Consider the following 24962-nt stretch of genomic DNA (forward strand, 5'->3'; position numbering starts at 1 on the left):
CAATCGATTTCTCAAAATGCGATTTCTACGCATGTATGTTCGCAAGTCATTGCGTCGTCTTGTTGAAAAGATATTCGCGATAATATTATCGGCGTTTTGGCTTCTCCTTTGCAGCTATGATGCCATACTTATTTCTTAAATTTTCCAGCCTTATTTTCGTTACCTATCGATATAATCGTGTTCGGTTTTATTTCGTCGTATATACTATTTTCATATATATCTTTGTATATATATATATATATATATATATATATATATATATATATATATATATATCTATATATATATATATATAGATATCTTTCTTACGTAGAGATACAAATATCGGTATTTACTGCATGCATATAAATTTGCATATTAATTTTCTACTCTACTAATATCGTTCTAATATTTATCAGCTTTCCGAGTAGCGTACAAACTAATAAAACTATGTAGTAAGATGGAAATAATATTTGAAACGCAATCAGCCTACACACACACGTAAGTCTATCGGTTTTCAAATAAATACGGCGATACTATTAAAATAGAAAGAGAGAGAGATAGTATTAAAGTATAAATAATAGGTTGAAAGCTCTCCCGCTAATAATGTTTACGAATGTCCAGTCTTCGGAAACACGATAAAAACAAAAAGCAATCGCAATGTATGTGTTTGTATATATAGCACTTTGAGAATTTAAGAAGTAAGTACATATAGGGCAAAGCAGATGTAAACAATCAAAGGACGTTTGAGAACCTTGACACGACTTTCCTGTTCGTTCTTACTAACGTGTTACGCAGTTCTCGTAACTTGCCGGATGTGTTCAGACCTCTCCTCTCTTCATTAATTCCGGTTCATCTAGCTTCTCATTTATATTATATGTTTCATTAGCTTAATTTAATCGTTTATGGATTATTAATCTTATTTTATATTATATTAGACTTCAATACATACAGTATTTATATTTTGAATACACAAATCACATTTACACTTTATATTCATATACATATTTATTCATAAATTTAGTTAATTTTATTCTATGTTAATAATACTCTTGGATTTTTATCCGGTTCTTATTCATTGTATTCGATTAATATATCAACTCTCATTCAGACCCATTCGTTAGCAACTACCATGTATTTTTATTGTTGCTGCTCTTCGTATAAAGCGTATGCAAATAACTTCACCTACAAGAAATTTTAATTAAATTTAATTAAAAAGTTAGACATTAATTTTAACAAACTATCTATTGCGTTGTACAAGTTAATGTGTCCCATTGTAGTCTTATTATATATGCCGTGTTATATAGAGAACTTTTGTTCTATAATATTTTCGATTTCTTTTAAAAAATTTATTTTTTCAACATATTTTACATTGAATTAACATTGAATTCAAAGAATATTAAAAAGCACAATACAAACAGTGACAGAAGCCATGTAAAACTTCAAGGTTACGTGGATATACATGCTAAAAATTAAATAATTGTAATTAGGTGAGAAATTTTACAATATTATAAACGCATACGTATATAAAATATTTTCTTAAAGTAATTTAAATTTCTTATTTTGATACGGGTTCGACAAATATAATGCATATTGAATTGGCTCAACATATTACAACAGAATTCAAAGAAGCATTTTCTGATAAAAACCCAAAGTATTTTAATCAACTGAGAGCCAACAGTATGCTAAACAGAAAACGTTGCAACATCAGAATGATTATTTATCCATGCATACATATGAAAGTACATATGTGTATACATTGTGGGCATAAAATTGTCACTTATATTATATAACTATTTTAAAATACATACAGGTTGAAAACTATCTGTACCGTTCGATAAATATTACACAAAATAATAATGTAACAATCACAATGTGGATATTTGGCCTCGTGTTAATTAGAGTATACTAGCAATATAACAGTATTCGAGCATGCGATTAATGATCATCTGACATTCTTTTCCCATCGAAGAAGAAGAATTTATGCCAAAGATACAAAAGACAAAATTATTTCTTATATTCAAACAAACAAAATGTTTTTTCTTCAATCTTTTGTAACCGTATCATAATATCAAGATATCATGTACTGTTCGTTTGGAAAGTTTAAGAAGCTTGTAATGAAAATTTTAATATAAATTAAAAATATATATATATATATATATGTGTGTGTGTGTGTGTGTGTGTGTGTGCGCGTATATATATGTTTTTAATTTATATATTGGATAAATTCGAAAACTTTTACTTGTTTATCGCGAAATAAATAATTAAATATATATGTATATTATGTGTGCGTATTTAGAGATAGAAAGAGAGAAAAAGAGAATCGTGGTACAAGGCTTCTTAAAATTTTGATTATGGTAATTCATTGATACGATTTGGACAAAGAAAAATGTAATAAACTGTGCTGACTGCTACGAACGAGGATGATCCTTCATCAAGGCCTCATCAAAGTTGACATCAAGATAAGTATCGTGAATATCGTGTACGTAGGAGCGAAACTCGACGCTGCCGTTGATCGTCCCCTCGTGTTCGACAACTCGTAAAAGTACCGACTGTACGCACTATCACAGTGCGATGGCCAGTCTTTGAAACAAGCCGCATAAGCTATCACATGAGCTATGTAGTTTTGTTCGAATGTACTACGGAAGAGATGAGAGTAGGGACCTAAAAATAATAAATTGGATATTTAATAGATAGGATGAATGAAATAGGTCAATCAAAGAAAAAAAAAAGAAATGTATAAGAGTAATAGATTAACTTCTTAATGCATGATTTTTTCTTTTTAAATATTTAGAAAGATGAAAATATTATACTAATAAATTCAGAAGCATAGAATCTTTAATATTAATTCGTCTGAGTGAAGTAAAAATTGGATAAATAATATTGCAAAAATATAACATAATGCGATAGATCCATTTCAATAATAGCTTTCATAGATATCGACAAAGATTTCCTCAATTATATGAATTTAAGAGTTAAATCAAAATGAATTTAATATATTTTTGTTAGAAATATTCTTTTTTGCTTCTTTTTTGTTTTTCTTCTTTTATAAATAGCGTTTACCAATAGCGTAAACTCCAACGTCTTCACCACCATGAGTATCGTCCTTCAGATATTGAGCAGCCATGTGCATATAAAATATATCGTCACGATTTCTGCTTTCTTCTAAGTTTATCCAGGTCTCATTGACGTTATTACTGTCGTTTCGACGATGATAAAAAAATCCTGGACCATTAGCATAAGTAAGTGTTTCGTATCTTTGGTTATCCGGATTGGCCATGTTACTTGCTAATCCAAGTATGTCGTTGCCTCTATCAGGATAGCCATTCACCGTAAAAGAATGAGAATGATCGGCGGTAACGATTATCAAAGTCTCGTCCAGTTTCACCTGTTTTAGGGCAACGTTCACAGCTTCTTCAAGTTCAGATAATTCGCGAAGTGCCAGCTCTGCATAGTTTTGGTGATGTGCTATGTCTATCTTTCCACCTTCGACCTAACAAACGAGTAGAGTATTAATATGTGTCGTTGCAACAAATATATGTATGCAAGTACGTCTAAAGTGTGACTATATCAATGTGTGATTGACATTGATCTTGAATGCCTGATGTAGTTGAAACAAGTTCGGCGAAATCTTTGCTCGCTGCTGGCGAATCATCCGTTAGAGAGAGAGAGAGAGAGAGAGAGAGAGGATTGTATTAACGATCCAACCACAGCGCTAAAGCTGTAAGTGAATCATACTATACCCATGGATAATTTTACAACTTTTGTAACCCTCTATTCGCATTCAAGTTCTTCGCTAAGAAGATTATGTAATAGAGTTGATAATATTTTACTCTTTACAATTTTTTAACTTTACTCTTAAACTAAGGTTACTCTTGTTTGGAAATAATTGGACGATTTGAAAATCTCTCTTCATTTTCTAAATAATCTCTCTTCGTGTTCAAAAAGTAAATTATTAAATTTCATTAGAATTATCATACAAACACTTCACGAAACTATTATCTTACGTATATCGTTTCGTCTACTTACTAAAGCTAAATCCATGCTACCAATTTAATACGATGATATAGGAGTATCATAACGTTATCAAGTCGGTGCAAACAATGAATCGTTCCTGAATGTTCTACTGTAATACGCACTTTATGATTAAGAAGTCGTTAAAGTAAAGCCACTGTGCCGCTACATCAACTTCTAAAGTTACGCATAGAATTATCTGAACAAGTACTACTGCCTTGAGAAGCATCCGGGAAACTTTAATTCTAGTAAGAAATTAGGCGAAATCAACAAATTATTGGCTTGCCACGTAACCTTCCACTTGATTTTTCCCATCTTTTCCTTTCTTTTTGCTTGATATATATAAATATATTTTTTTAATTATTATTATCAAGACGAGACTTACCATCAGGAGGAATCCATTTTTATTTTTTCTGAGCAATCTGATAGCCTGCATCGTCATGTTCGCCAAGGACGGAACGTTTTTATTCTTCTCAGCGCGATAAGGCAAGTGACTAGGTGCAAAGATCCCCATAATCTTGCTGGTACTACCAATGTCAACGGACATTAGATCGTCAATGTCGATCACCACTTTCCCATCGGGATTATTTTTTATCCACGTCTCGGCCAAATTCCTACCGTCGTTCCTGATACAGGTACCTTTGTCGATCGTTCCCGAAGTCATACCCATATGTTGAGCTCCACCGCCCATTATCACCTGATGGTCATTTCAATTTGATTAAATTCGATCTTATAGATTAATTTCTCTCTTATAGCATAATCTTTTACGGGAATATACGAACAATAATAGTGTCGCTGTTATCGATCTAATCACACATCTAATCCCGAAGCTCAAATCCAAAAATCTCTATTGCACGTTCTGTTTTTCTTTTTGTTTTTTTCTTTTTTTTTTTTTCTTCTTTTCTTTTTTTTTTCCTTACGAACGAAAGACCATCACGACACTTAGGATCGATGATTGAAAGGGCAGCATATAATATCTTCCATAAAAGGCAGCCAACTCTCAAAAAAGACTTTTGATCCGGTAAAATGATGGGAGTAGAATCAATTTGGAAATATATTTACCTTGAAACCGTTTCCTGGTGCGTCCTCGACGAGCTGCCTAGCTATATCTTTTGTACATTCTCGATACTCCTTTGGTATCTCCGAATCGCACTCCCAATCACGATTATTCACGTGAGCATAGAGCCCCGCTGGAGTCGCGTGGGTCACGCGGGTCGTAGTGACGAAACCTACAAAATGACTCTATAATCTGAATTGATTTTGAATTTTTATCGTTGCCACGCTTAACCTTTCGAATCGTAACGATCGAGAATATTTTTTCCCTCTTATTTATCTATATTATGAACTTGTTTTTGATTCTTTTGATTTTTCCTTCCACGCAAAAGGTCATAATAAAAAATATGATAGATAAGAATTAATGAATAGCAAAAAATAATTATATTATCATTATCATATTATATCGTTGCATATAAGAGAATTTTAACTAGAATTCGAAACTCTCGAATTATATCCATACATGCGAACCAGATAACGAATCAAATTGGACAAGGAGAAAGTATATTTTACACTTTTCAATGAAATAGATCGGTGTTTATGAGATCGCTTATTTAAGAAAAGTCATTGAACTGGATATGCGATAAAAAAAACTGCGCGTGACTTTTTTTCTCCATCTTTGATTTCAAAAATTCACGATCAATCACAACTTCAAATGAGTCATGAGAATTTCGTGAATCGAATTTAATTTTGCGAACGAAATTAATCAGAACAGAATCGATAATAGCGAACAGTAAGTAAAAATTCCTATTTTTCAACATGCTCGCTCATTTTTTAATTACGGACAAAAATCTACGCGTTCGATTATCGTTAAATTTTGTACAGCTGTTGAATGTAAACAATAAGAACGTAGATAAATTAGGATTCGAGTCAGCGAGATAGCAAACGATATGTCGAACCTGCGGCGAGGCGAGGCGAGGCGAGGCGAGGCGAGGCGAGGCGAGGCGAGGCGAGGCGGGGATGCACGTCGATGCTCGTCGATGCTCGATGCATAAAATTTTCTTTCATTTCCCGAAAGGAGAAATCAGTCATGGTCGTGGTAAAATCGTCCTCGATAACAGAGAAGGTCGGCTCACGACCTCCCCGGCTTATTGAACGTAAGTACTTTCACTGTGTAGACGCAATTCTTAACAAGGTCGACTCAACACAGATACTTAATTACGTACTCGAATGTCCATGGCGCTTTATGTAGACCGAATTAATGGATTAGCGAGCATCGAAGACGATCAACGCGTTCAAGTTCGCATTACTTTTAATCCTCAAATAAACTCATATACATATGTAGAATACGTTTATACGCGCTTCTGCGTAAAAAGTAAATTTCTCGTCGCTACGCGAATTAACATTTTATTACGTTTAATTACATTCGAATTACGTTATCACTCGTTGACTCCCTAAAAGTCCTCTAAGATATCCGCTAGATGTAAAATTCGTTCCTTTTCTTTTTCTTTTTTTTTCTTCTTTCCTTCTTTTCGTTTTCTCTTTCCTTCTTTTTTGGTATTTTTTTTTTTTTTTTTTTTTTTTTCTTTTGTCGTTATCAAGACAAGCCAAACAAACATTACGATCTTCGTTTTATTATAGAGCTTTAAATGGTTTCACCAAAGACATTTCGCTTTACATATATTTGATCACACGGAATTTTTCACATGGAAGAATGAAAAGGAACAAAGAATACGACAAGGCACACTCACCTGTGTCCATACCACTCTCTTGGGCCCAATCAGCGATCGTGGTTAATTTACTCAATTGATTGATCGCTTTATCGCAATGATTGTAACGTGCCTTAGCATCGTATCCGATAACACGATATCGGCACTTTACGCCGGAAAACATCGCTGTGGCCGTGCCTGCTGAATCTGGTACTTGCTTATCAACATTGTATGTCTGAAATAGTAGATAGGCAGTAAAATCGTAAAAAAAATAATAATCGAGATAAAACGCGTTAAATATAAATAGTTTATCTGCATGCATACATCTATTATTAAATATAAGTAAAGAGTTTTTTTTTGCATTCGTTTAACCATCGATTTGAATAACGACGTATGAGAGACAATTAAGCGATGTCCACTTCAACGAGACGAGAACGAACGAATACGATACAAGTAAATAAATTCAAACGAAAGAATGTCCAATTAGTCACGTTTCATCCTGACTGAAAAGGAAAATATAACAAGATTGATACCAGATAGATTCGCCAATGACATTGTGATTTAGTGCTACTATTTTTTCTCGAGCTTATGTAAAACAACTCGCGCTTCTGACATTTTTATAATCAAGTACTCGGACAAAGAGATTATCTCGCGTATGCGGAACGTTGCCCGGCATATTCGATAATTACGCGTGATATCTGTCTCTTAACGACTGTCGGACGTCTATCAAAAAGATAAAACGAAGAACAACGTTGTCGCTGTGACTGCAAAAAAAAGAACATAACGAATGAAATTCTCCTTGAAATAGTGTGTGTGTGTATATATATATGTATATATATGTGTATATATATATATATATATATATATATATATATATGTACACACACGCGCGCACGCACGCAGACAGACAGACAGACAGACAGATGTACGTATGTACGTATGTACGTATGTACGTATGTACGTACGTATGTATGTATGTATGTATGTATATAAAAAGAAAGAAAAAAAAGTTTAGCTTTCTTACGCATAACAAATTCTTTCCTCTCTTATGCATAAGTATGCATGTAAATGAAAACAATATCTGCTTCCGTTGCTAGATAGGGTGTCATAATAAAGTATGAAAATACCTTGGAAAAGCCAGTACTGGGGAAATCTTCGAAAACGAGTTTGTACTCTTCACCGGAGAGACCCTTCGACTGTCCCGTCAAAATTCTGCCAGCTGTTATCGTGCTAATGCCCATTCCATCACCGATGAATACGATCACGTTCTTGGCACGATTCTCGATGTCCCGATGTGCCAAGATCCTTTGCAGATTTTCTTGTCCGGACTTCATCCAGAAGGACATGTCTGATAAGAGATCAGAGTTTCGCTTCGTTGCCAATGGAATAATTCTTTTCTTTCGCGATAACAATCGCACTTTTTCTGTTTCTTTTTATGTCGAGTTTTTTCTCCCCTTTTATCTCTACCTATTTATTTCCATGTCATAAGATATTCGAACGAAATGCAGACATCTACTCACATACATAGTGTTAATACAACATAATAAGCAGGATCGTTAATGATCCGCATTTTATTCTTCTTTATAGGAGGGAAAAAAGCAAAAAAACAAAAAAAAAAACAAAAAAACAAAAGCTCGCGATTTATGCCACGTAGATAGATATGCTTCGGAGGAGCAGCGCGCATGTTTACGTATATATGTATCTTCGGTGTATATATTTCGATGAATTTACATTTTATTTGGTGCGAATCAAAAAAAAAATGGAAATTATTTTGATGATAAATCAATCTATGATATCTAATTATTATTTGAAAAATAACCGTTTATTTGTATTTTTTATTCTTCTCAATCTTATTTGAGGTAATGGAAAGAAATTGCCTTATAAATCGCATAAATCGTCGATAAATGCAAAGTATTAAAATAATCGAAGAAACGATATAGTTAAGGTGTAAGAGATTAAAAAGCTCTGAACAAGCATTATAATTTTAACATACCTTCGTAATCCATGGATCCCATTCGTAAGGCCGTGGAATCCTGAAGACTTAGTGTTATGCAAATTAGCGCGACGAGACGTTTCATATTTATGACTTTTCAATCTGTAAAGTAAAAAAAAATTGTCGTTAGAATATAGTTTTTTCACGACAATTTTTAAGGTGAACAATTTGTTTGCGTTCAACAACACATCATCCTTCCAACTTTGCCTATAGTTTCGTAACTCTTGCAATTAAAAATTGTCCACTTTAAGTTATCGACCAAATGCAACAACAAAGGTAATAAGTTATCCTCTTTATATTCTCGTGAATCCTGACGTTTCTTAATAATTACTTGGAGAATAATTGGAAATACGTTGCTTTAGTTTTTTTTCTCCTTCTTAGAAAAAGAACTATTCGCTAACAGTCGATAATAATTATATAACATCTGCGTAACAAGCGTATAAAATCGATTTAAATCGAACGTTGAAAATGATTGCTAGAATTCTTTTGCAGAAGATTACATCGTGTGATCTAATACGATCGGATAATATATATCGTTTCTTGCTGTAATTTCTACAAGTAGTAAATCCTAAGATGGTCGAATTCATATTCCAATTTCATTTATCATATTTTAATCTCAAGAAAGAGAGATGAAAAGAAGTTGCTGTATCTTACATATTCAACAAGACATGTTTCACACACACATACACACGAAAGTTTGTGATTCGAAAGTTTTTTCCGACTCTCAATAAAACACAAAAGGGTTAGAGGAAAAGAGAGAATCGATAATTCCAAATATATCTCGTATTACGTCGTTTCATACAGAGAACTCGATAAACGGATGTTACAAAATGTAAAATGACAAATTTAACGATTGTTCATAAAGTGCTAAATTTTTTACCAAGCAGATAAAACAAAGTTATCGCTTCGATCAAGTATTTCTCATTTGTTAAAATAAATATAAAAGAAAATAAATAAAGAGAAAGAGAGAATAGAGTGGAATATAAAGTTTCATATATGTATGTAAGTATGTATGTATAGGATGCCCGATCGATTAGCATGTACGACGATATCGTACCATCAACGGCATTGCTCGCGTGGTGGTAATAGACGAGTAACCTATATTTGTCCTTACGTAAAGAAAATTAGTATCACTCCAAAGGGTTATCGTATCGATTATCGAAGTATCTTCAAAATCGCGATCGTTGATAAACAAAATAAGTATGTATCTACTTAGTATGTATTATCACGGAATCAATCTCGAACGAAACTTTCTAACGAATTTCCAATATATCACGAACACGTGCTTATCCTCTTTCTTTTTCTTTTATTAGTTGGAAAATATTTATCGTCTTTTTTGAAAAATCATTCAAACTCTTGTAATCGGGAGAGTTTTGCTTCGATCAAAAGACACACATGCATACACACACACACACACACAGAGAGAGAGAGAGAGAGAGAGAGAGAGAGAGAGAGAGAGAGAGAAATCACACACTCGAAACAATCGGAAAAAAAATAAAAACCTCGAGATGATTGATATTGTTGTATGTTTATCGTTATATTGTTCGTTCTTTCTGTCGTGATTTCTCGCCGACCGAGTCCAAGGACCGACGAAACACAGCCGGTCGTATCGTGATACCGTGTTAACGCTAATACCGAGCCACCGAGGAAGTTTGTCACTTTATATAGCGTTTCAAAGGCCGTGGCAGATTGTGCACGAGGTGGAGAGAGCGTGCAAGGGACACTGGGTACGGATTCTGTACGGAAGGGGGGGGACCCCTCGTGCTTTGCTAATCCGACCGTAATTGAAGAGAACTCAATGTCATTATGTCTTATGTCCAGGATAGATTAATTCGTGAGCGCGACCCACCAACCAAATAAATATATTCGTCTAGTGGCCAAATTGTTTCTTTCGCTCTTTCTAATTTTTCAACTGGAAATTAGAAAACTCTTTGAAAAAATAATACTACGACCTATGCCAATAGAATTATACTATACTAACAATAAATAAAACTTCTACTTAATGAACATTAACCTTTGGATATGGAGAATTAATTTTGTGAGGTAAAGAAAGAAAAAGTACAAATATATATGCATGAGTATGAGAGTTCAAAGCGCTACATGACTTAATATGTATATATATACATACACACACACACACACACACACACACACACACACACACACACACACACACATATATATATATATACAGAAACCCGTTATGGGCACAAAGATATTACAGTAGTCACTTAATGTGAAAAAAATATGAAAGGAGTTTCTTTACGTTTATCCGAGAGTGATTCTACATAGACCTGAATGACTTGGACTAAAGTCGTTACTGTTTCTACGCACGAACGATAGTTTATTCTCTTTTTTATCTCTTTCAAGGTTTCCGAAACTTCTTTCGTAGATTTTTCATCGACACGCCTTTTTCTTTTCTTTCTTCTTCTTTCTATTCTTTTCCTACTCTTTTCTTCTCAATAACGAGAAATAAGAAGTAAGAAAGAAATACGGTCAAAGAGGAAAATTTATAAATCCATATGTTTTCGAAAGTAGAACATATTAATACGTTGAATATACAGGTTTAATTTATTCTATGGATCTTTGAAGATAACTCTTATCGTTTCATACAGAGAGATCTTCGTGATACAAGCGTACTTTGAATTAATTTTCAACGAACAATATTGCTCTCTTCGTTCTTAATAGCTGATAGATCATTGCAACGGATCTTCTTTCCAGCGTTCGTTGAGCATCCTGAATTGATTACACGCATTAGAACGAGTTGCGTCTTATTAATAACTTATGAGATCGTTTTCAATCTTTTCCTTCTTCTTGACGTACATACACTGTTCTTATCAAATTACTGTTTCCCAAAGGAACGATGATTTTGTAGATATTTATTATAAAGATTTAACTTGACGGTACGTCTGAGCAAACGTGCGATCGTGCCTACGAATGGTACTTGCTCGTAACAGATTTTTTATATTTATCGTAGGAAGGACGCTTTCCTTCGAGCACATCTCAAAATCACATCTTTTTTCCTCGAAAACGAGTCGAGGGCTATGATTCGCTCGAATTAAAAAAAATTGATCTTCACTTTTCATAATTTATTATTAACCGTCATCGTATCGTTATTACGCCATCGTGTCGACACCGATAGGACATTTTACTTAATATTTGAGAAAGAAAAAAAGAAAGGAAACGATCGTTCGGACTACTTTCTCGTCATGTCGGCCGACGATAAGGCCGATTAAAACGGTCGATGATCAATTTTGATTAGGATTATTTGCTTTTACTGTGGGTCCTAAACGGGCACCAGCCATTCGCCAATTCTACGAATGTTATCCGCGCATTAGCACGGATGGAACGGATTATACATGGCTTCCGCAGAGGGATGTAATGGTAACACCTTCCAGTTCCTCAACGCCGTTCTTTTTTCCGATCGGGTAAGAATCAAAGGATCGGTCTCATATCCACATATCCAGGAGCAGAGCTGATTCGCGCCCGGGTATAAAAGTGAACGGCTTCTACGCGATCCGCCGAGTATAAAATCCAAATGTCCACGTTATTGCGTAAAACGAAAAAAAAGACGAAAAAGGGAAACGCATTCGGCTCCGGTGTATGCACAAGCGTTCTCCAATTACCAAAAAGACCGATATCTAACGGCTTATCTGTGAATTCCCTTAAATTGTAATATTTAATATAACATTTAAAGATACCATATATATTTATACAGATATGAAAATGAAATAACATGTTTTTTAATATCCATCAAGTTCGTCTTTTCTCTTAGATCTAAAGATAACGATCTAAAAATTACTTTTTTCTCGCTAGTGTAAGAGAAAAGAATACACGCATGAATAAATAATGTTTGCGTATCTATAATAATTTCTATCTCGGTAGGAGTTATGAAACGAGATTGAGGAAAGCTAACTTGATACCGTCTTTCAAAGTCGCTCGAAGTTTCTACTTTGCGAAAACAAGAAATATATAAAAGATTGTATCGAGAGCGTGATGCGACAGGTTCGTACGTAAGCACGTGACGAACATCGTGCACGAGAATGATAGCACTTAGATGCATATCTCGTCTTTACGTTCGCGTAATTCGAGAAAACTACAGGACGATTAATCGGAATCGGGTATTATATGCTCGAACAAGACATTCCATGATCTTGGAGAGGCATCGACGTGCACCTTTTGACTCGATCACGTGAAAGTCAGGAAAGGACGACTTCTATGAAGAATGATGTGTGATAATTATCGTGAACGACGAGATGTTTGATAATTATCTAAGGGCTAAAGAGCATTATGCCGGTTTTCGATTAATCTCTAAGTAAATGCACATCTTTCCGTCGAGTCATTATATTATTATTTTCGATATTATTTACGTATGCATTATGAATTATTACGCGCGTACAGTTATCAGTTTGATAAATATCTACCGTGGCTAAAACTTTTAATCTTCGTTACTTAGACATTTAATATCCTATTATGGATCTGTTAGATTCGTCCGGTCATTAATCAAAACGTAACGTTTTGAACGTTAAAAATTATTACTCCTTTTTTTATCCTCGCACGTTCTATATGAAATCAAAAAAATTGATATTAATAAATGAATTACGCCTGCAGATAGGCAAATAATTCATCGATTCGTGTGGGGATTTTTCATCGACGATGTAGAAAGAAACTTTGCACATGAAGCAATAATTGCGATATATTTATTTAACTTTGGTTAGGAATACAGTTTAGTTGTGGCTGTGGTCTTAAGAAGAATCAAAGAAAGAATGTATGATTTCTTCGTTGTTTGCTCTCACTTTGTTTGGTTGGTCTTTCCCACGTGGGCCGAGTTTTGGTAGCGTGTTAGTTATGCGTCTTGCCGGAGGTGGCGTAACAGTCGCTACGAGGTCGCCACAGTTCGTCTTTTCGCGAGCGTCATCTCTTAGCAGGAGAAACAGTATTGAAGACTATTTAGCTGTACTAACCTTCGTACGGTCCATATCTTTCGAGTATCTCAATAGGCAAACGTCTTAAAGGATGTTCAGCCGCTTCGTTTCTAGCATTTTAACTGCATTACCGTACGTCCCATTTCGTTTATTTATATATTTCGTTTACGTCAGTGTCTGCGTATTTAATGAGATTATTCTTAAAAATTCCTCTTCCCAATAGACGCAATACGTCAAGCAATGGGCTCGTTCGATCGTTGAATGTACCGAATCTTGGACCGCCGAATCAGTGTCAATGGAATTTCACATCCGCCAGAACAAAATTCTTCTACATAACGAAACCGAGGTATAACTTTCCAAAACCTTCAGAGTACAAACGAGTTACTAGATTGGGATGGCATGCAAGGATGTCTACGCCTGCGGGTAGACGAATTCTTATGAGAAGAATATTAAAAGGCAAACATGTCTTAAGTCATTAATTATTTTACACAATATCTCTCGAGTAGTTCATTAAATGTCTCTATTAAATATATGTTGAAATAATGAATATTAATAATTTTTATTTCTTATCATTCCTTTGTCCGACAAATTTGTGATCCACAATGTGTCTCACAAATGGGATTCACATGCGATGAAAATATTCCAGCGCCGCATATATATATATATATATATATATATATATATATATATATATATATATATATATATATATATATATATATATATATATATATATATATATATATATATATATATATATATATACATGCTGTTGTCGAGCTCGCGAGGAAGACTTCCTATTCGTTGATATCCCTTAATTCGGGTATGTTCTTAAATTTCAACTGCCTGCAAGTCCAGTCGAATGGCAATGTTAGCGGTGCTTCTATCGTCAAAGATTCGCCCTTGAATTTTGGTAAAATTACGCTTCGAGCATGAACGTGACAAGGTATTAGCTCCCGTTTAGCTTTAGTTAAATATAATATTTCCAACAGTTTAGGATTCACTTCTGCTAAATTATTATTTGTCTTTGCAAATGGACTTACTAATAACCATTTGCCTGCGATATTTTGTATTCTAGATCCATAAATATTATCTCCCAGAATTGGAGTATACAATCTGGTTGAAGCGAACAAACGTAAAGCATGCCATTTTATGGTTGACGCTTTCATCTCTATTAAGGAACTTAGGTTGTTCGTTGAATTTGAGATGATTTTAAATTCGATATTTAACACTTTTATTTCTCGCCGCTTTTCCGCTTTCTTACTCCATTTCTCTTCAATTACTACCTATAAATTTATAATATGGAATAAAGTAAATAAAATTGGTACATAGGCGCAATATAAGCACGGTACAAAATAAAGTTACCCTGTTTTCAGATTCTGATCGATTAAACAGCTTCGACATGCACAAATGTTCCACTCCTTTTATTTGACTTGGTACTCTTGAAGTAACAGTCCAATATGTCTTATTAAGAATTTTCATTCCTATCGAACTCTGATAAGAAGAATTTATAGCATCTTGCAACGTTTTATTCGCAGCTAATAGCGTTACGCCGCTCATAAATCTGCAGTTAATGCCAAACACATTATAAACATCAGAAAAATATTTCTCCTATAAGAAAACTTACTTTTCTGGTGTTTTAACTATAATCAGTTCGGTATATCCTAATTTCTCTGCTAAAAATGGCATACTATCTTCTAAGGTATAATCCACGCTATTTGGCACTATGGAATAAACATTGAAATTATTTTTATTTACAATCGTTGGCTTTCTGGCTGATATGCCGTATGGTTTATTTATCGCAACCAATCCATCTGTAAACAAAAAGAAAGGTAATAAAGAAGAGAAGTGATAATATTCTTGTTGAATCTGAGCAACTATGTAAATAATAAATACATATACAATTTCTCTAACCTTTGTTGTATATAACATTATTTAACAAGTGTTGAGAGAAGCTTTCATGAGATTTCCATGGGTGCAACTTGCGATAGGGATGAATGATTTTCTCTTTTTTCACGGTATACTTTACGTCGTCAGTGAAATGTCTATTAAGAAATTTCTGACGCTGTTTCTTTGTCGTGCAAGTACGTAATGGTGCCAAAAAGGAAAATTTTAATATCACATTCGGCATATTAATATTTCCTGTCCCCATCGCATAAAATCCCGACGAAATTGTTACTGCGTCTCGTATAAAATAAAACTAAAGAATACTTTTCCTTTTCACATTGAATACAACTTTGTAACCTTAAATATATTTATCGAAGCATCCATTGATAACACCTCCCAATATATACACATATATATATATATATATATATATATATATATATATATATGTGTGTGTGTGTGTGTTACGTTGAAAAAATAAACGCAACATTAATTATTAAAAAACATTTATGACAAAGAGCCAAATTTACATATATAAATACTTTCTCGACAGTTTCTTTTGTCTTTCTTCCTCGTGCGCCATGTACGCACGAAACTGCGCCTGCGCAGTCCTGGCGTTGCGTGCGTGCGATGCATTTAGGAGAAATGAAAGCCGATTGGCTGATTCTCGAACGGGTTATCTATAAAAAAAAATAAGCCAATGCCAATGAGACTTAATTGAGTATGCAGCTTATTGCGTTATGGCGGAAATTTTACAACAGAAAGTTTTCCAAAAGTTGCCAAACAAGTATAGATCCCAAAATACGATCGGAAGGATAAATCTGTTCTTTTCCGTCATTTGCAACTTGTTGTAAAAAATCTTTCTCATTGTGACTGATATAAATGATGGAACTTTTTTTATTCCAGGTAAGAAAAATAACAAATAGCGACAGTATAGAAATTTTCTTCTTTTGCCTTTTGTTTGGCAAAGAATGCCTTATTGCCCAGTTTCATTCTTAAAACGAGGAAAGTATGTAACATACGTGGCAACGCGTTAGTAAAAACAAATCCCCCCCCCCCCCTCGGTGCGTTGGCAAAGAGGCGGAGAGTTAAGGATTGACGGAGAGGGGTTAGAAAAGGATACGGTTGAGAAAGGCAATATTCTATTTTAATTAGAAAATCTTTTAGAGCCATACTGACGTATGAGACACAATATTCGATAGATAAATATGAATATATCGGCGATATGATAAGATATACAGAGCGGCCATGCGCGCACAACTCATATAACGCAAAAACTCATATCGATATGTATGATGTGTATAAAGTACGTATGCATGTGTATAAAGCAGGATACATTCAAAACCTCGACTTAAATCGAGCGGCTTGAAAGCCTTGAGTGGGTGCCGGTTGTAAATTGAATCTTATTGGTCTTACGGCTTTCCCAGCTTTGCCGTTCGGAGTCGAGGCGATTTGCCGACTCGAGGCTTTAATGGCTTTTGGTCGATAACGATACCACCAATATTCGAAAGCTAATGTTAAACAAGCGAAAGCGATGCCCACGAAAATCACTACGAAGACACCACCGATATTGTGAATGCTAATACCATCGCTCTGCTCGTCCTCCTTCCCGCAGTCCTTCCTTTCGGGATTACGTTTCCACCATTTGTCCTTTAGTTTCTCCAATTTTCTCTTATTCAACAATATTAAAATGCTACGTATTGAAAATAGATAATAACCTATTACAACTATTATCCTGTGAATTATATAAGGAACGAAATAAATTATATTTACGTCTATTTACGTACGCATTGTTAAATTGTTCCTTCAACGGTGAGCCTTGTTGCACGGCAATAGCGTAAGGCTTCCTCGAGAATTCTTCTCCTACTTGCATAACATCGCAATTCGTCATAGCGAGATACTTGATCGTCGATGCATCCTCGATGTAGGCGAATTCATTATTCGAATCAATACGAAGAACCCGTCTAATTGCCTCTTCCGCGGTAGCCGGGAAATTAGCCTCTTTCATAGCCTGAAACATTTTCGTGTACTTATCGCTGACGGGATACTCCCAGACGGCCAATTTTGCCCTTTCCACTTCCGACAAGCTATCGTTCAAGCTCATATCCTTCCATATTCTGCAACATTTAATTAAAGAGTTAATGTCTCGCGACGTGAACACCACTCAATATCTGAATATCTGAATATCTCAATTGGAAGTTTCTCGTTTGAACTTACTCGTAAAATCGAGCCTCGATGTGAGCCATCCTCTCGAAGTAAATATACGCCGCAGAATTTTTAACTGGCGCATACTGTATCTTATATTGTTTGCTAAGATCGTCCAAAGATTCGATCGGCGTGTCGAGCCTAGAGACCGTGAGAAACGCGGCAAGATTCGCCGTGTAAGAGGCGATTATGATGAAACCAAAGAGCCACCAGGTAGCAGCGACGAGACGTCCCGAGAGATTTTTTGGTGCCTCCCCACCGCCCTGGGGTGTCAACGAGGTCATACAGAACCAGAGACACTCCTTCAGATTGAACTCTCTCTTCTCGTCGTCGTCCTTATACTTTTCACGATTATTTTGATAGCTGTAGGGTGACCAACGATCGAAGACCCACATGAGGAAGCTCGTGAAGAAGTAAGCGGCGAGTATGCAAAACCAAACCTCGTTTTCCAGGACAGTGAGGAACTTGAAAAGGGACGTTTGAGTTTTTGGTTTCAACATCATTATCGTTAAACCAACGAGATCGTAATAAGGGACGGTAAAGTCAACGACCTTCTCTCTCTCCGCCATAACCCAGAGAGTGCCGAGCGCGATATCCGCTCGTTTCTCCATTAGCTCTTTTATCATACCGTTCCAACTGCCATTCTCGCTCATCTCGCCGTAATCATCTATCGGTCGTATGTCGTATTCGAACTCGACGGTCTGGCGTATCTCGTTGAGTAGATCGATGCAAAACCCATACCACTCGCCTGTCTCCTCCTTGTACATGACGAACGGCGGATGGATAACCGTCACGACCCTGTAGCTCGTCACCGCCGTGCTGTTTACGATGACATTGTTGATGACCTTAAAACAAGACGTATCATACTTTTCCAAAACGTATTCCTCAACGAGAATGGGCGAATTAATATAATAGCGGGGGAAAAGATAATATAATGGGGAAGGAAATTTTTTCTACGAAGTATATAGAAATTCCTTTTATTAAGTGTAACTATCTCTAGAAAGATTAATCTCTGAATGATCTCCGCCTGCATCGGACGCGACGAACGTTCTCGATTGATCTCCTTGCGATTGACCTTGATGCGATAGCTCTTGCTTTAGGCAAGCCTCAAAGAATCAAGTCGAGCGAAGCTTGACATTTGAGGGTACCAATATTTGACTACAACTTACCTCCAACGGTGAGTCTAATCCAGCCGACCAACTTCCGGTACTCTCGGTGGAAGTCAACGTCTCCTTCTCGATGTAGACCAAATTGATGGACATTCGAAAATCGACCCCGTGCTCTCCATTCTTTTCGCCCCATTTGAAAGCTGCATAAGTTGGCGTCATATTCTTCGACGTAGCCCGAAGCTTCTCGAGAAAATCAAAATTTCTGCTCGGTGTGTTGTTGCCGTTGTAATCATCGCAACCGATATGAGAAGGTACGACCGGCCACTCCTCGCGTTCTATCGCCGATTTCATGCTTTCAACGCCGAGCAATGTCAAATCGTAATAAAAGGCGGACGATAAAAAGGGACTAGGTAGAATAGCTTCGAGAGAATCGTCGGCGCTCGACGTATCATCCGTCTCTCTCAATTCCGGTTTCATGAATAGGAGACTGATATTTTTGCAATTGCAATTTGGCCAGATATCTTTTTCCATGGTCAAGGCGAACCAACCGTACTTGCGACCGGTAAAATTTAAAGCTTCCGCAGTTTTAAGAACCATGTCAATGGTCTTTCCCTCACCCAGAATAAAATAATTCACAACGTCCAAATCTCGCATACCCGAAAGTTGTTCCTTCATGGCGTCGACGGTTTCCGCGATGTTGTTTATCACGTGTCTCGTCGGCACGTTCAGCAGGAGACTGTTGTACTTGTAGCTCATGTCAAAGTTACGATCAAATAATATCGCGGCGTTTGTGATTTTAAGGTAAATGGCCAATTTTCGAATGATCCAGGGCACCAAATCAGCCGGAGGCATTACCTGCACGAGATAGGACCTCTTCTCTTGGTCCAAGTTACTCCAATAACGCAAGTCCTCCTCTTGTCCAAATTGGCCGGACAACGTTGGCAAGCCGAGTGCACTCGAGAACGAGTTCGACGCTTCTACGGTCCAACCGGCGATCGCCGTTGATAAAACGAAATCCGGTGCGTTCCCCGTACTCTTGCCGATTGCATTTTCCCAAGCGTCGCATATCCGATGGAGAGAATCCTGGGGATCGGATCCGTTCGCTTGCACCGAATAAACTTGACCTAAGTGACCTTGATATTTATCACGAAGCGTTTTCAGGGCCGCCTCTATGCTCGCGTTAGCTATCTCGTTGGCCTCGTCGTTGATCACGACTGAAAAGAGCATTTGTTTTCATCTATTATTATCGATCGGTTCGTTATTTTCATTTTTATATAAAAGAAAATATTAAAGGGTAACACGTACAGATATTAACCGGTCTTGAATTCGTTACGATGCCTTTCCTCGTCGCCTTATTTACCATTGCTTGAGCATCGACCGGACTTTGACCGTATTTAGGCGAAAGAACATAAATGACGAAGGTGATTAACGTAGGAAAGGCAAAGTTCATGGTCGAGGATCGCACCGTTAAACGCTTTCGTTTCAATTTCAAATAAGATCCTTGCCCAGGATCCTTGCCCCTCCCTTCTAGATTCTCTATTCGCGTCGCAAATTGATTTGACGATTGACAAAGGCTTATAGAAATGATGGGCACACGATATTCGTCTATGCGAAGGTCTATTATCGGGCAAGGCCTCTTCTCCGGACAAGACTAGTATTCGAACTGGAACTATGCTCGGTGCTTCGCTTATTTTTGTTTGCCCCATCGGTTGCCTCGGGGATGACCCAATCAATCCTTTGGACTTTCTTGCCTTTATTTTTACAAAGGATCTATATATTATTGACATCCTAATTATTATCCGATCGTTAACAACATTCCCTTTCTTCTTATATTTCTCCTTCGTTTATTTTGACATCCGACAGATACGTTCCGATTAACAATTATTCCGAAAATTTTCGTTTACTGCATAAACGTCTAAAATATTATCTGGATGTTTATACATGTATATGTGTGTGTATATATATATATATATATATATATATATATATATATATATTTATATTATATTTGCCGATTCGCATTTGGCAGATCTCTCATATAAATTTTTCAGTTAAATTATATACGTATACGTATATACTTATAAAAGGCTTATTTATTAATGAATCACTTACAGTCACGAGCGTTCATTAAACTTACGTGGAACATTCTAATCGTACGATACATATACGAGATAATAATCTTGAACGAAACTTTTTCAAAATTCTCCCCTTACGATAATGCGACATTAATTCGTGATATTTTTAGCTGTGATAAAGCAACTTTATTCAGTCCATTATAGGTATTAGCGTCGGTCCGACATAAAGACGAGATAACAAAGTTTTGAGAAGAAGTAAAGAAGGCTCGGTCAGTCTTATATATCTACGTATCCTATATACATGTATATATATATATATATGCATGTATGTATGTATGTATGTATGTATGCATGTAGATATGCACGTTTATATTGCTAAGTGCATCGCGCTGCTAATGGATCCCAGCTACGAATCGCTATAGCTGAAGGTTAGAATGACGACAATTTACCCTTCGTTAATTGGACGAGCCAGGAAATACATAAATAGGGTCCTTCGGTTAATGGTAAACCGTAATCGAATGGGTCGACGTTAAGGACTTAACTCCGATACCGATTAGATAAAACCATTTGTAGAGTTTTAGTTTGTCTTGTTTTCTTCTTTTTTCTTTTATATCCCCATGATAATATTATGCTTGAGATATAATATGCCATATGTGTACGTCGGATATGTAAAAAACGAAATATCATATTTCGAGATGAAGAAGTTATGCCTACGAGTGTTAACGTGATCCATGTACCTTTCAATTCAATCCGATTGCATCGTTTATCACTACATTACATGTCCGCAATCGATTTTCCAAACATTTTCAGCAAAAATCTCTTTCGTATCCTGTGCTTTCAGATAAGACGAAACGGAGACCAAAGCATTGAATTATTCTTGGAGCTACGATTAAATTTGAAAAGCACGAGGTAAAAAGTGACAATAAAGAACTTGTCCTTAGGATCGCAACGCTCAATTCTTCTCTAGTCAGTTATATTCCGATATGCCTTACTCGTTTCTACTTACACGTACAAAATGTTGTTAGTTCCGTCCTTTATAGAAGTAAAAAAGAATAAGTCGGTAAATGGTCGAATATCCGATCTGATATTGCCGAACACACTTATTGGTCCAATCTTCCAACTCATTCCCCATTAGTACTTCTTCATTCGAAGGAGTTTATTTGTTATAGTAAGGCTCTCTCTGATTTCAAGTTCAGAATACGTTGCGGTTCCCTGAGAAGATCGATGCAGTAATCGGACTTCAACTGGCGGACTTGTCGTACATGGCGAAAGGTTTTTGGAACCACGGCTGCGACCCGAGATGAGATATTCCCAGGCATCTTTTTTCCCTCGAAAGCTTAGTTACTTAAATGACACATTCAGTTTTCTCTGCTTCTTTTTAGAAACGAATTGGAAAGAAGAAATCTACGCGACGTGTAAAAATACAAAAAAGGCAAGACGAAAGTTCGTAAAATCGGTACGAATACGATTTAATCGCTTGAAATCGGATGCATTATTACCTTCATTATCTTTCTTCTTAAAGTTATCGTGCTTTGCGATAGGGATATTAAAGTGCATTCTCTTGGTTTTCAGCATGGAAACTACTTATCTAGGTGCAAGATCCACGAAACCGTGCGAGTTTAATTTATGCAACCGGCCTTCGCGATATACCGCTTGTATATTGCTGAGAGAGCCATGAAAAAAGAAAGAAAGAAAGAAATAAAAGGTATGCTCGACTCGGCGAATGATTCAACGTGCCAAAATCAACTTTAAGGAAAATTAATTAACGCTCGAATTATTAAATCCTTCAACGTGACGGATTACAAAGTGATGCGCGATGACATCGGAGCTACACTTTCGTCACTGTAAATAAAGGAAAAAGCATTTGAAATCGAGGTCAGATTCTTACCTAGGATTATACGGAAACCAGACGAAAAGGTTAATCTCATTATTTCGTGTTTCTTTGTATCGCGTAAGAAGCAAGTATCGTTTTGTTTGTTCTTTTTTCTTTTCTTTTTCCTTTCGTTTCTTTTTCTTCTCTTTTTTTTCCTTTCGTAATTCGATGCACGAAAATACGTCATCTCTTCGGCCGAGGATGGAAATCAAAAAGAAATTTTAATCAAAAGGATATCATCTCGTAACCCGTTGCAGCAACGACAGTCAATAATCATTCAGGCATTGTAGTTTATTCTCCTTTGTCACAATTTCCACGCTGCAATTTTCCTCCGGCTGCTTCTCCTCCGGCTGCTTTTCTCCGGCTGCTTTTCTCCTTTGGCTGCATTTCGTATGCTACGGTACGAAGAAAACGTTATTAATCGTTATTGTTGTCCGATAACAAAAATATATCTTTTGTCTTTTTATTCAATGCTAGTTTGTTCGATCCAGCGGCTACGATGGACGTTATAAGAACATTTCTTACGTACACTTACGTCTTAAGTTGAAAAGTTGTCGCTCGAGGATGGATGAACGAATGCAGAACGAATCTCATAGATGATCATGTTTCAACTTGTTTCCTTTTCTCTTTTTCTTTTTTTCTTTTTTTTTTTTTTTTATTTTCCTCAAAGAATCGTTTCCATGGGAAGGCGCACACAGCAAACGTTCGTCCAACAAATAATGTCAATCTACTGCTTACTTCCTATTCTTGTGTTTGTGCTCATCAGCAATTCTTTTCAATTTATTCGAATTTACTTTCGCAAGTAGGTCAAATAAATGAAGCTTGCTTGTCGTTTAAAGAAGGAACAAAAAGGAAAAAACGATAGATATTATTTTCACTTTATCTAGTGCAGGGGCAAGTGTAAAAGGTGTATTCAAGTACGTACGGCTACATCACTCCGAAGATTAATCGAAGTAATCTGTAAATATTTTTTTTCGACATCTCTCTCTCTCTCTCTCTCTCTCTCTCTCTCTCTCTCTCTCTCTCTCTCTCGCTCGCTCGCTCGCTCTTCCTCCATTTCGAAAGGAAAAGAGAACGCGTTCGTCCGTCGAAATTAGTTGAGTTAAAAATGAAACTGACTCTGTCGACTATACCACAAGTAACTAACGCGAATCATTAATAATCGTTGAAAAAGAAGAAAAGGGAAAGAAAGAAAAGAAAGGAAAAAAATATTGAACGATCCTAGAATTACTTTTAAAATTTATCCACTTATCGCTCGAACATTAAACTAATCGAAGAAAAGCAACGACACGCGAAGGTGTACGCGAGTGACAGAAAGCAGTCGAGATCGAATCGCAATTTGCACGTTATATATGAACTCCCTCTCTCTCTCTCTCTCTCTCTCTCTCTCTCTCTCTCTCTCTCTCTCTCTCTCTTCTAAATACATATGAATTTAACAATAGATATACGAGTATATCGATGCAATATATCATATATAACGGGGAGCGTCTTTTTTTGCGATTACTTTGTATGATTACTTTGACCAATGAATATTATTAGCCACGATTAGAAATTCATTTTATATATCACGAAATACTGGTATACCGGAACATAGGTACGGCGTAATTCTTCTCGATGAAAGCTCCATTGATTTTAATTAAATACCTATTTCTCTTCGATCGCCTTTAATCAACTCCCTTTGGTACGTAGCTTTGAAAAAAGATCGATCGAAACTATTCAAAGGAGATGAGCGATATAAGTAATATAGATATATATGTAGTATAATGTTCGTAATCATCGTCTCGCATTTTATCAGATTTCTACTTGTTTTTTCTAGAAAATGAACGAACAAGTAAAATTTTTAATTACACGTTTTCCCGTCGTTATGCAAAGTTTGCCCTCTTATATGCGACGCTGCTGCACGAGGATGTTGGTCTTTTGTGAGCGAAAAACGGTCGAGTAGGTTTTTAGTAGTACTACTACTACCTACTAAAAACCTTCTCTATCTCCAAACTTTTATTTTTTCAATCTTCATTTAAGCTAGTTCAAGCAATTCAAGATAACGAAGTTAAACGTATGTCGGAAAAACTGAACGCTATTTACGCACGAATTCACAATAGAAATGTGTTGAATCGAACGTACGACTTTGTAATCCTTTTTCAAATTTCAAAACTTTCAAACCCAAGCATTGCGATCGCGAAAAGAATGGAAAGTATACTGC

At 36.0% G+C, this 24962-nt stretch overlaps 4 protein-coding genes across 11 annotated transcripts; 1 reads left to right on the forward strand and 3 right to left on the reverse strand.

Annotated features, from left to right (window-relative positions):
* Window positions 1-1313: 1313 nt before the first annotated feature.
* Window positions 1314-10355, reverse strand: LOC124431428 (alkaline phosphatase 4-like). 2 transcript variants are annotated; one of them, XM_046979342.1, is made up of 8 exons: window positions 10191-10355; window positions 8689-8790; window positions 7823-8043; window positions 6738-6930; window positions 5056-5222; window positions 4379-4690; window positions 3043-3472; window positions 1314-2643 (listed from the first exon to the last, which is right to left on the reverse strand). In XM_046979342.1, exons 2-8 carry the CDS (start codon window positions 8771-8773, stop codon window positions 2414-2416), a joined length of 1638 nt encoding a protein of 545 aa, XP_046835298.1. In that variant the 5' UTR covers window positions 8774-8790; window positions 10191-10355; the 3' UTR covers window positions 1314-2413. The 2 variants fall into 2 exon arrangements, with proteins under 2 accessions (XP_046835298.1, XP_046835299.1); XM_046979343.1 differs by having other exon boundaries at window positions 7823-8162.
* A 3035-nt stretch (window positions 10356-13390) lies between these two features.
* Window positions 13391-14160, forward strand: LOC124431543. The gene is made up of 2 exons (XM_046979588.1): window positions 13391-13745; window positions 13837-14160. Exons 1-2 carry the CDS (start codon window positions 13705-13707, stop codon window positions 14090-14092), a joined length of 297 nt encoding a protein of 98 aa, XP_046835544.1. The 5' UTR covers window positions 13391-13704; the 3' UTR covers window positions 14093-14160.
* LOC124431542 (mitochondrial RNA pseudouridine synthase Rpusd4-like) lies at window positions 14077-15958 on the reverse strand. The gene is made up of 5 exons (XM_046979587.1): window positions 15528-15958; window positions 15241-15427; window positions 14979-15177; window positions 14378-14899; window positions 14077-14287 (listed from the first exon to the last, which is right to left on the reverse strand). Exons 1-4 carry the CDS (start codon window positions 15763-15765, stop codon window positions 14411-14413), a joined length of 1113 nt encoding a protein of 370 aa, XP_046835543.1. The 5' UTR covers window positions 15766-15958; the 3' UTR covers window positions 14077-14287; window positions 14378-14410.
* Window positions 15959-15969: 11 nt separating this feature from the next.
* LOC124431540 (ionotropic receptor 25a) lies at window positions 15970-24152 on the reverse strand. Of its 7 annotated transcripts, none has more exons than XM_046979580.1 (8): window positions 23298-24152; window positions 21339-23157; window positions 20120-20729; window positions 18875-20028; window positions 17718-18550; window positions 17288-17617; window positions 17087-17193; window positions 15970-16180 (listed from the first exon to the last, which is right to left on the reverse strand). In XM_046979580.1, exons 3-8 carry the CDS (start codon window positions 20262-20264, stop codon window positions 16137-16139), a joined length of 2613 nt encoding a protein of 870 aa, XP_046835536.1. In that variant the 5' UTR covers window positions 20265-20729; window positions 21339-23157; window positions 23298-24152; the 3' UTR covers window positions 15970-16136. The 7 variants fall into 7 exon arrangements, with proteins under 7 accessions (XP_046835536.1, XP_046835537.1, XP_046835534.1 ...); XM_046979578.1 differs by lacking the exon at window positions 15970-16180 and having other exon boundaries at window positions 16626-17193; window positions 21339-22552; window positions 22778-23157; window positions 23298-24150; XM_046979577.1 differs by lacking the exon at window positions 15970-16180 and having other exon boundaries at window positions 16626-17193; window positions 21339-21772; window positions 21896-23157; window positions 23298-24150.
* Window positions 24153-24962: the final 810 nt, after the last annotated feature.

This window comes from Vespa crabro, chromosome 21, assembly GCF_910589235.1.
Source record: "Vespa crabro chromosome 21, iyVesCrab1.2, whole genome shotgun sequence".
In the NCBI taxonomy this organism is placed as follows: domain Eukaryota; kingdom Metazoa; phylum Arthropoda; class Insecta; order Hymenoptera; family Vespidae; genus Vespa; species Vespa crabro.